The following is an 11,884-nucleotide window of genomic DNA, read 5'->3' as shown; positions in this document are numbered from 1 at the left end:
GGTGTCGGTCTTGTCTGTCGTATCTAACTCTAGTGTCTGTATGGTCGCGAGTTCGGGGTCCAACGGGGCTGGATCCGTATCGTCGACCGGGTTTCTGGAGAGGGCGTCGGCGTTCGTATTCGCACGCCCTTCCTTATATTTTATTGTGCACTGAAACTCAGCTAGGAGGGTCTTCCACCTAATGAGTCGTGCACATGGGCTTTTATTTTTATGAAACCATGACAAGGCTTTTTGGTCAGATATTACGGTAAATTCTCTGCCGTAGAGGTACGGTCCAAAGTAATTCACGCACCAAACTACTGCTAAAAGTTCCTTCTCGAACGTAGAGTAATTTTTTTCGGCTGATGTTAACACCCGTGATACGTACGATATAGGTAAATCTTTCCCAATTTCTCCCTGACTCAGGACACCCCCGATTGCATAACCGGACGCGTCCGTTGTGACCAGGAAAGGTCGCTCGAAATCTGGGTACTGCAGGATCGGTTTCTCGCATAACCTGTCGCGTAAAAACTCAAAAGCTGATTGGTGTTGTTCTTTCCATTCAAAGCTTTCCCCCTTTTTGAGAAGGTTCGTGAGCGGTTTCGCGATCTTAGAAAAACCCGGTATGAACCGTCGGTAATAACCTGCTAGCCCTAAAAATTGCTTGATGTTCTTAGCATTTTTGGGAACTGGAAATTTTTTCACGGACTCGATTTTCTTTGGGTCCGGTTCCACACCTACGTCGCTGATCACGTGTCCTAAGTAAGTAACTTCGTGTCTGAGAAATTCACACTTGTCTGGTTGTAAGGCTAGGTTTGCCTTCCGCAATCTACTCATTAATCGCGTGACTTTTCGCTCGTGTTCTTCTAAAGTAGACGCGTATATTACTATGTCATCCAGGTATACGAACAGCTCTATACCCTGCGATCCTAACAACACTTGGTCCATTAGTCTCTGGAAAGTAGCTGGCGCATTCTTCAGCCCGAATGGCATACGCGTGAATTCATAATGCCCGTGCGGTGTCGAGAAGGCGGTTTTGGGAGCGTCCTTCTCGTCCATTTGTATTTGATGAAAGCCCGATGCTAAATCGAATACCGAAAAATACCGGGCATTCCCTAACTGGTCAAGGATTTCAGTGATGTTGGGCAACGGATATGCGTCACCTATCGTTTTTTCGTTCAATTTACGATAATCTATCACGATCCTCCATCTCTTATTTCCCTTCGAATCGGCCTTTTTCGGTACGATCCAAAGTGGCGAACTGTAAGGCGATACCGATGGCTTGATTACGCCATTCTGTTCCATTTCGGTCACTTGCCTAGCTATTTCGTCCTTGTGGACGGGCGGGAATCTGTATTGCTTAGTGTGTACCGGTAGGTCATCGGTGGTAGCTATTTTATGTTTCACGACACCTGTGCATCGGAGCTTGTCGTCCGGCAGATGAAAGACATCTGCGTTTTCTCGAACTATCCTGGCTACACTGTCTTTTTCCTCATCGTTAAGATGATCTAATCTCAATAATTTCGTAATAGTTTCGGAGCGTCTAGAGAGTTTCTCGTAGGAGTCAGTAACGTCTGTTATCGAACATTTGTTTATGGTAATGTGTTCGGTCTCCCCTAACGGTATTGCTTCGCTCGTATCCAACAGTTCTACGGTGGGGACTGGTATAAGTTTGTCCTCCTCCGTGGTGTTTACCGCGCGGATCGTTGCCCTACCTCCGTCATCCTTAACAATAGCGTTCCCTATATAGACTCCCTTGCAACTGTCAAGAAGGGGTACATATCCTTCTTTGATACTATCTTCACTAATTTTAATAGGGAAGGCTATGTTCGTACGCTTGGGCACGAGGACGGTTTCTCTATCATTAAAATAAACGGATTTGTTCAGTACTTCGAGGCATTGGTCCGCGTAGTTAACATTGGCTTCGAACTGGGTAAGGAAAGCTGACCCTAGGATACCGTCACTTTTGATGGGAAAGGTATTCTCAACTACGTGAAAATCCGTTTTGAAACCAAACATTTCCAATTCCGTTGCTCCTAAACTATAGTGTGGTACGTCTCCTATTCCTATAATAGTGATACGCCTCTTGGGATTCACTTTACGAAAGTCTTTTACGTTAGAGGCCTTTACGATATTGGCCTCTGCTCCCGTATCTATCATGAAGTCTATTGCGGTTTTCGTATCTTTGCAATCTAAGCTTACTGTAGGTATTTTTCCCTTTAAGTAGAGGCAGATGGACCTGCTTCCACCTCCTCTGTCTCTATGGCATTGGCCCTTGTTACTCGGGGGCTGCCCGTGTTCCCCGAGGGCCCTGCTCCGTTTCCCGAGTTGTTTCGGCTAATTGTTTCATGGTATCTACGTTTACGGCATTCGTTGTATGAATGTCCTATGCTCTTGCAGTAGCTACATTCGACTACGTTTGTATTTCGCGCTGTCGACTGTTGGCTCGACGGCGGTTTGTTTTTGTAACAATTTGCTGTGCTGTGGGTCGACCGCCCGCACAGCGTACACGATTCTCTATTTTCCACGGGTCTGCTTACCGCGGGTCTCCTAATCGCTCGGCACTGATCGGTTAGGTGATTACTACGGCCGCAATGTTTACACGGCTCTGCGTTATTACTCTCGGCCCTGCTCGCGCCGCGGCTCCTAGCCCGATCTCTATCTAATTCTAATGCCTTGCTGGCATCTATAGCCCTTTCGTAGGCTGTCTTCAGGTTGGAGTAACCTTTGATCAATACTGCATTCCGGCAGTCGCTCGGTAGTCCGCCGACAAATGCCTCGCAGACTTCCTCATCTAACCTGATTATCTCTGCGTTGGTTAGCTCGCGGTTCTTTCTTCGTTCCGCTTCTATTAATCCCGTTTTTATGTCGCGGGTTCTCCCTATGTAATCTAGCACGTGTTCATCAGCGTATTTATACAGCTGACCAAGCTCTCCACGGTAATGATTCGCGGATCTAATGGGCGCGAACACTTCCGTGAGTTTGTCCAAGAGTCCTTGCAGGGTTGCAAAACTCTCGTCTTCGATTACTGCGTATGCTCGATCGGCGAGCTTGCTTCTGATGAGGCGCGTGAGGTACCCCTCCAAGCTGGGTGTTACCATCTCGAGTGCCCTCTTGCACGCCCGATTAAACTGCATTACGGTGATGTTTTTCCCGTCAAATTTTGGGACTACCGCTAACGCGTCTTTAACCGATATGGATTGCTCCGCTAACGGCAAAGTAGGAGGAACGGGTGCCTGTACGGTGTTAACGACTTGAGTAACTTGGGGGCGGGTGATTCCCGAGATCTTATCCTTCAGGGCCTGCTCCCTTTTCTTTAACTGTTCCTCGCGCTCAGCTAATTTCCTCCTTCTCTCCCGGTACGGATCTGCTAACGCGGCCTGGTACGCGAGTTCTTGCTCCTGCAATTCTATTTCGCGCTCCCAAATCTCTTGCTCGCGTAATTGTATTTCTAAGTCCTTCTCGAGGGCTAGTTCTTCCGGCACGCCTGGCTCACCTAATTCTTGAGGTCCCAGGTCCGGACCTGCTATTCCTCCGCGTAGATTTTTGAGTTTCTCGCGGTTTTCTTTTTGAATGCGTCTGATCAACGCTTCTCTAGCTAACGCTTCTGCTTCTAAATTCAAATCTTCATCGTCAGTTGGGACGGAAACCACTGACTTTATTGAAATGTGATCATTTTCTGAATTGAGGGCGTTTCTACCAATCGCTCCTCTGCTGAGTGGATCAGGGCGGTAACTGTCCACAAGGTTAGGTTTTTGAGGCGCCACGGATTTTCTTAAGTCGCCTTTCTTTCTTTCTGCCTTCTTTTTGAAGTGCAGAATTTCTGCTTCTAACCTTAATTCATCCTTACTCCGCGTACACACTGGACCGGGTTCCCTAAATGTAGCGTCTGTGGCTAATTCTATGCTTTGGGTAACTGCCCTATCTGTGCCGCGTGAATTTTGCGCTACGAGAAGTTGTACTTCCCGATCTATTTCTGCCTTCTTACGGAGAAGTTCGGACAGCTGTGTGTCCTCTACAGGACCTAACCGCGGTTCATCCATTTTCGAACGGCCCGTCGCTTCGTTAGTGTCCCTAATTTTAACGTCTGTCACGCTCGCGGAGAGCTGTGCAGGATTTTTAGAATCGTCTACCTTGCTCGTTTTGAACTGCGTAGGATATTTGATTTCTTCTACTATGCCTTTTGTTGGCTGTGTAGGATGTGGTACGTCTTGCGCGGGGCCCTCGGTCGGGTTGTGCCGCTGCGTTTTTGTATTTGCGTTCGCGATTTCTTTCGCCTCGAGCTCGGCGAGCCTGGCAAGTTTCTTTTGAACTTCTTCGGATAACCCCGCGTCTTTACTCGATTCAATCGCGCGCTGTTTTTTCTCTAATTCAGCTTCTTGTTGTCTGAATTGTTCGCTAAGATGTTTTGACTTCTTATCTATTTCTGCTTGACGTTCCTCTAACGCTTCCCTCTCTTTTTGGAGCCTCTTTTCCTTATTGGAAACCTCCTGCTTTATGAATTCTATATCGGTCTCCGTGTATTTGAGTTGTAAGCTATCATCTACTGATGCGCCGCTTTCCTTTTTGCTACCTGTTCTAGTTTCGATAGGCATATTGGTTTCGCGTGTGAATCTTTATCCTATTTATAGAAATAATCTCAAGCGTGTGGAGTCCCCGTGTGATTCGCTTTTATTGTATTTGTCGAGCGTTATTTCACGATTCCGTCCGTAGTTTGTGCGTTCGTCCCGATCGCGTTCTTTGCGGCTGAGGTGAGTTTTCTTGCTACTCCCGTTACGCGTGTGTTGCGAAGTTCGGTTCACTGTCTTTGCTACTTTCGCGGATCTCGTCTTTAATAACTCGCACCGATTATTTTTAGTTGAATTCGGATTTTAACAAGATCAATTTTTAAACGAATCCCACCGCTGCCACCAGAAATTTTATTGCCTGTGACGTCCCAGACGCACTAGTCAACAAAAAAAAACAATTCTTAACGTTGACGCACGCGGAGCGACACTGCAATAACGGAGCCCTGTTTTATTTGAGGGACCCGGGCCCCCGCTATGGATTATATTCGTCGTTTAGGATGATATGGGGTAACGTAAATGAGCGTCTTACCTTTAGTCGAGGTAGATGGTCTCTGGTTCGGAGTCCAGGTCGATAACTTCCGGCTCTTCTACCCAGTCGTATACGGTTGGTACAGGGAACAGCTTCCTCCTAATGTCGATTTGCTCGTATAACAGCCCCTCGCTGACTCTAGTAACCGTCTGTATGACTTCACGTTCTACGCCGTGAGTTGAGAACGGGTGGTCAACCTTGGGTTGGCTGGATGCGTGCGACGAGAAAGAGCCCGATTCTTCGTTAGAGCTAGGTTGTGTATAGATCGGAAGGATCTCTACTGGACCGTTGATACGTTTGATTCTGGCTTGTAATATAGCTTGCTTCTTAGCCCGTAGTCGTCGGCCTGCGCGATGTCTATTCTTACGACCGTGACGTTTACTGGACTTTGACATCTACCGATTATAGAAAGGGGTAGGAGTTAATTAACTTGGAAAAGCTAGTTTTACAAGCTTAATTAAGTCAGCGTCTCCGCTAACAACCAATGTTAATGTGGGTAAAAGGGAATTACCTTGGAATATTCACTGACTCTAGTTTTAGGTTCAAGAAATGAGAACTCGATGAAATAAATCTTTGTGTTTAGTATATTGTTACAGATAATTCGAAAAAGGTACAATATTTAATATTCTAGTCGCGTATATTGAGAGTTTACGTTAAACAGAGCGCTTAAGCTATAGCGAATGTATACTAGTTCTAAACGTGCAAGTCAACTGTGCGACTCGTAGAGATTTACAAGAACTAGCGAATGTGTACAAGTTCTAAACGTGCAAGCTAACTGTGTAACTCGTAGAGATTTACAAGAACTCGACTGGTCTGCTTGAAGCGCGGATGAGAAGTGATGTCCAGGGTGCGAAGCGTCGACCGTCTCAGCTCTCGAGTGTCCTGGTGCGCATGCGCGGGGCGATGGTGCGCGCGCCGCTGGCCTGCCTTGACGCGCTCGGTGTCACGTAGGCGCGCGTGACGTCAGAGCCTTGGAATGCGGCTCTTTGTTGGCGGAGTCCCGTTAGGTCCGACCTGTTGCTGCCTGCCTGCGTGCACGTGTTTGGGGTCCGGCGCCGGCTTGTCGCTGCCTGCCTGCTTGCACGTGTTCGGGGCCTGACGTCATGCTGTGAGGGTTGTCTGGTTTATGGCCCTGTTGTAAACCGGTCCCTGGCTAAGTGCGGTTCTGGCTTTCATCCCTGTTTATGGCGGTCGAGTAGAACAGGTTTTTCCCGCTCGACCCTTGGCCTTTGTTCTGAGTTGGCGTCGGTCCGTCGGCCTGGGCTGGAATTGTTTGGCTCAGTTTCTCCTCGGGTATCGGATCGCCGTGTCGATGTTTCCTCTTAAGTGCTTCTCGGTACTTGGACGATTTATTGCTTCCGTCTGTTTATTGTACCGAGGTCCGGGGCTGTTTAGTCTAGAGCGTATCTTAACTATGCAAAATCTTATCTTTACTAGGATGAACGCTCAGCGGGTGTTTATGTTAGGGTTCGCCTACGAACCTTTGTTTAAGTGCTTCGAGTCCCGCTGGCCGCTCTGGTTACAGTTATTTATTTATTCTAACAAATGTGGTTATTCCTAAGAAGTGCACGTGGTCGAGCGCTGGACGTGCGGAATGTCACGTAGGCCTGCTGAAGGCGTATTTCGGATGAAGGGATAAGGTTTCCCTTTTGCGCGTCGATGACGTGTACTCCTTTTATGTAATACATATATGAGTATATTATATTTATGGGTAAGTTTATACGATTGTTTATTATATTGTTTATTTTATCATTCGTAATAAGACGGCATGATAATTATGAGTATGCATATATATGTGTACATTCCTGAATAGCGCGATATGCGTGTATTTCTCATAGTGTAATATATGATGAGCGGGCGAGCCAAGATGGCGGCCTCTTAGCACGACTGTGAATATGGCTTGCTGCCTGGTGCTTTCTGCCGGGTACGCCATGTTGCCTTGCTCTTCGCTTATGAGATATTATAATGTATTCCTACATCTTAGGTATGATACAGGTATGTGTTATGCTAATAGTAGTATACTCGAGGTAAGAGAGCAACAGTTCTAGTATGATAATAGGAAAAATATGTATATGGTAGACGTTCTTCCGGGGACGTCACAGTATGACATGAAAAAATCGATGAAAACGGTTTTAATTTTTCTTTCGCAATGTTGCGCTAATTCGATAAAATTGAAAAGAATTGAGAGTCACGGGACATAAAAATCAGTATTTTGTGGAATTTTTATATTTGTACTACAATAAAAACATATTCAAATGGCAATTCTGAAATTACTTAATTTTTTTTGTTGAAAATCAAGTCTTTCTCCGGAACACTTTAATATTCTTTGGATTGATTTTTTTTTTTTTTTTTGTTGATAAGTATTCTAAAAAAATCAACACGAGTCCACCATAAGTATATAAGATAATGTTAAAATAACTTCTGGGGGTCTGCGGAATAGACTGGAGCACCCCCTAGCTCACGACGAGCAAGATACTGAATGCTTTGTACATCATTTTTCATTGAACAGCACAGAGATCAAGAAAACGTATGTTGATCATGACGAAGATCGACCTGCGTGTTCAAAAGTGGGGTATATATGTGGATTCTAGACCACACTATAGCGGCTCACCGCTCGGGGCACCTCTGATGGCACTTTCCCCAACATGATGTCTATCAAATATGACTTACCGTGAATTTCATGTAAAGTTTGCAAAGTCACAAATAAATAACAACAAATAAATGAACAAATACATAATTGATACTATGATGAATGAAAACATCTATTTGAAGCATCCAAAACCATTTTTCAAACGACACATTTCCCCCATCACCACCCTGTAAAAAATGACCGTCTTGCAGCTGACATTGAAAACGAAGCAGAATCGATCGACGGAACAACGATTGATCGATGAAGAGGGCGCCATTAACGACAAGCCCATGATAACGCTTACACGGGTATCACCAACTGTCGGTAAGGGTGGAGGTTACTCCATATTGCGGCGGAAGTTGAAAACGAAACTGTCGTAACTGATGAAACAGCGACCAATGGATAAAGAGGTTCTCGGTAAGGTTGTGATCGGGGGCGACCCGAGCGATTAGCCGTCATCGTGTGGTCTAGAATCCCTATATGTACCCTCCTTTTCAAGTGAATTAAATTTTCCCAACGAATCTATGGATTTTTGAATTCCTGCTGTGTTCATTTCAGGGTTGCAAATAATGCATTATTTTTTCAACTGCATCAGTGTTTTCATGAAATTTAATGTTTTAACCCTTTGAGGGGCAGCGGTACACATATGTACCACCTTTTTTTCTGCATTTTTTTCATTATTGCCGTTCTATTTTCTAATACCTTCATACTTCTAAGTCGTTTCTAGTATCTTGGAGGTTCAAGTTAAAAGATACCTAAGGAAAAAAGTGGATATTTGTTCATTCACAAATAACTAGGGGCTTCGCCCCTGCACGCTTCGCGCGCCAACCTCACTTCGACGCTACGCGCCTCACTATTTCCTTACACAGTGTCTGTTAGACATGTGAATTTTAAGTAGAATTTCGATGGCTTCAGACAAATTAAAAACTCGTTATGATATTCGACCCAGGAATATAAAATTTAACCCCGGCGATTCTGTCTGACTTTTTCAACCTCGAAGACAGAAAGGACGATGTCCGACACTACAAAGAAACTGGGAAGGCCCTTACTTAGTGGTTAACCGGATCAAGGATTTACAAGATCCGCAAAAACCTATTTCTTCTCTGATATAACTCTCCTCGAGTTCTGTTTCATTATTTCTACTGACATGTTTGCCAGTATGATATATTTGAAACGATAGTCAGTCTCACCTCCGCGTGCCGATCTTGAGTGCCGTGTGACGTCCCAGACGCACTAGTCAACAAAAAAAAACAATTCTTAACGTTGACGCACGCGGAGCGACACTGCAATAACGGAGCCCTGTTTTATTTGAGGGACCCGGGCCCCCGCTATGGATTATATTCGTCGTTTAGGATGATATGGGGTAACGTAAATGAGCGTCTTACCTTTAGTCGAGGTAGATGGTCTCTGGTTCGGAGTCCAGGTCGATAACTTCCGGCTCTTCTACCCAGTCGTATACGGTTGGTACAGGGAACAGCTTCCTCCTAATGTCGATTTGCTCGTATAACAGCCCCTCGCTGACTCTAGTAACCGTCTGTATGACTTCACGTTCTACGCCGTGAGTTGAGAACGGGTGGTCAACCTTGGGTTGGCTGGATGCGTGCGACGAGAAAGAGCCCGATTCTTCGTTAGAGCTAGGTTGTGTATAGATCGGAAGGATCTCTACTGGACCGTTGATACGTTTGATTCTGGCTTGTAATATAGCTTGCTTCTTAGCCCGTAGTCGTCGGCCTGCGCGATGTCTATTCTTACGACCGTGACGTTTACTGGACTTTGACATCTACCGATTATAGAAAGGGGTAGGAGTTAATTAACTTGGAAAAGCTAGTTTTACAAGCTTAATTAAGTCAGCGTCTCCGCTAACAACCAATGTTAATGTGGGTAAAAGGGAATTACCTTGGAATATTCACTGACTCTAGTTTTAGGTTCAAGAAATGAGAACTCGATGAAATAAATCTTTGTGTTTAGTATATTGTTACAGATAATTCGAAAAAGGTACAATGTTTAATATTCTAGTCGCGTATATTAAGAGTTTACGTTAAACAGAGCGCTTAAGCTATAGCGAATGTATACTAGTTCTAAACGTGCAAGTCAACTGTGCGACTCGTAGAGATTTACAAGAACTAGCGAATGTGTACAAGTTCTAAACGTGCAAGCTAACTGTGTAACTCGTAGAGATTTACAAGAACTCGACTGGTCTGCTTGAAGCGCGGATGAGAAGTGATGTCCAGGGTGCGAAGCGTCGACCGTCTCAGCTCTCGAGTGTCCTGGTGCGCATGCGCGGGGCGATGGTGCGCGCGCCGCTGGCCTGCCTTGACGCGCTCGGTGTCACGTAGGCGCGCGTGACGTCAGAGCCTTGGAATGCGGCTCTTTGTTGGCGGGGTCCCGTTAGGTCCGACCTGTTGCTGCCTGCCTGCGTGCACGTGTTCGGGGTCCGGCGCCGACTTGTCGCTGCCTGCCTGCTTGCACGTGTTCGGGGCCTGACGTCATGCTGTGAGGGTTGTCTGGTTTATGGCCCTGTTGTAAACCGGTCCCTGGCTAAGTGCGGTTCTGGCTTTCATCCCTGTTTATGGCGGTCGAGTAGAACAGGTTTTTCCCGCTCGACCCTTGGCCTTTGTTCTGAGTTGGCGTCGGTCCGTCGGCCTGGGCTGGAATTGTTTGGCTCAGTTTCTCCTCGGGTATCGGATCGCCGTGTCGATGTTTCCTCTTAAGTGCTTCTCGGTACTTGGACGATTTATTGCTTCCGTCTGTTTATTGTACCGAGGTCCGGGGCTGTTTAGTCTAGAGCGTATCTTAACTATGCAAAATCTTATCTTTACTAGGATGAACGCTCAGCGGGTGTTTATGTTAGGGTTCGCCTACGAACCTTTGTTTAAGTGCTTCGAGTCCCGCTGGCCGCTCTGGTTACAGTTATTTATTTATTCTAACAAATGTGGTTATTTCTAAGAAGTGCACGTGGTCGAGCGCTGGACGTGCGGAATGTCACGTAGGCCTGCTGAAGGCGTATTTCGGATGAAGGGATAAGGTTTCCCTTTTGCGCGTCGATGACGTGTACTCCTTTTATGTAATACATATATGAGTATATTATATTTATGGGTAAGTTTATACGATTGTTTATTATATTGTTTATTTTATCATTCGTAATAAGACGGCATGATAATTATGAGTATGCATATATATGTGTACATTCCTGAATAGCGCGATATGCGTGTATTTCTCATAGTGTAATATATGATGAGCGGGCGAGCCAAGATGGCGGCCTCTTAGCACGACTGTGAATATGGCTTGCTGCCTGGTGCTTTCTGCCGGGTACGCCATGTTGCCTTGCTCTTCGCTTATGAGATATTATAATGTATTCCTACATCTTAGGTATGATACAGGTATGTGTTATGCTAATAGTAGTATACTCGAGGTAAGAGAGCAACAGTTCTAGTATGATAATAGGAAAAATATGTATATGGTAGACGTTCTTCCGGGGACGTCACACCCCCCTCCTTATTTGAAGGAAATAAGTTTTATTTCCGTAAAAGATCTTAGCGGCGTTCACTAAACCAAGTTAAGATCTTTTGCTCTCTGTTGTGCTCTTTCCTCGAGCTTCTTCAACTCTATGTCAGAATTCAAGTCTAAATTTTCTGGAAAGTGAATTGACTGTGACGGAACGTGGTAAATTATTTTATTCAGTGGTTCCGTCTGCTCCTGGGCGTCAGTCGTCATTGGTTGATCGGTCTTTTGTCCTCGTAGGTGCATTAACAGATGCGTCACCGAGTCCCACAGTGAGGCTATCAAGTGGTAACTGCACCCATATGCTGTGTGGAGCGTGTAACCATGTATGCATGTGTCGATTAAGAATTTCAGCAGTGCCCATACGGCCCAGATCCCCCATATTCCTCCGACAACACTCCCGAAGGTGGTGAATCCAGTAAATAATCTTTTTGCCGTTGATTCTGCTATTCGCGTTAGAGTCTTTTCGTCTAACAGGTTATACATATTAATTGTTCCCGTCCCGATGGTCTCGCCTCGGGCGCCTCTGGATATGGTGTCGAGTAGTGCAGGTTTTTCTGCCGGAAACATGATGTGTTCCCGTAATTCTTGCAATTCCTCCTCAGTGTAAATTCCGCTTGATCCCAGGGGTCCAGGATTACTATATTTCCAATTCATGTTTGTCAAGGGCTTGAGTTT

The 11,884-nt window shown here is 45.6% G+C and overlaps 1 protein-coding gene across 1 annotated transcript; it reads right to left on the bottom strand.

The window, feature by feature from the left end:
* Positions 1–2,198: 2,198 nt before the first annotated feature.
* LOC124292989 (caldesmon-like) lies at positions 2,199–4,574 on the bottom strand. Its single transcript, XM_046731882.1, has one exon. The coding sequence runs from the start codon at positions 4,572–4,574 to the stop codon at positions 2,199–2,201; it is 2,376 nt and encodes a 791-aa protein (XP_046587838.1).
* Positions 4,575–11,884: the final 7,310 nt, after the last annotated feature.

Source organism: Neodiprion lecontei, chromosome 2 (genome assembly GCF_021901455.1).
Source record: "Neodiprion lecontei isolate iyNeoLeco1 chromosome 2, iyNeoLeco1.1, whole genome shotgun sequence".
Lineage (NCBI taxonomy): Eukaryota > Metazoa > Arthropoda > Insecta > Hymenoptera > Diprionidae > Neodiprion > Neodiprion lecontei.
The sequence above is the reverse complement of the archived record's forward strand: the minus strand, read 5'-3'. Positions and strand labels throughout refer to the sequence as shown.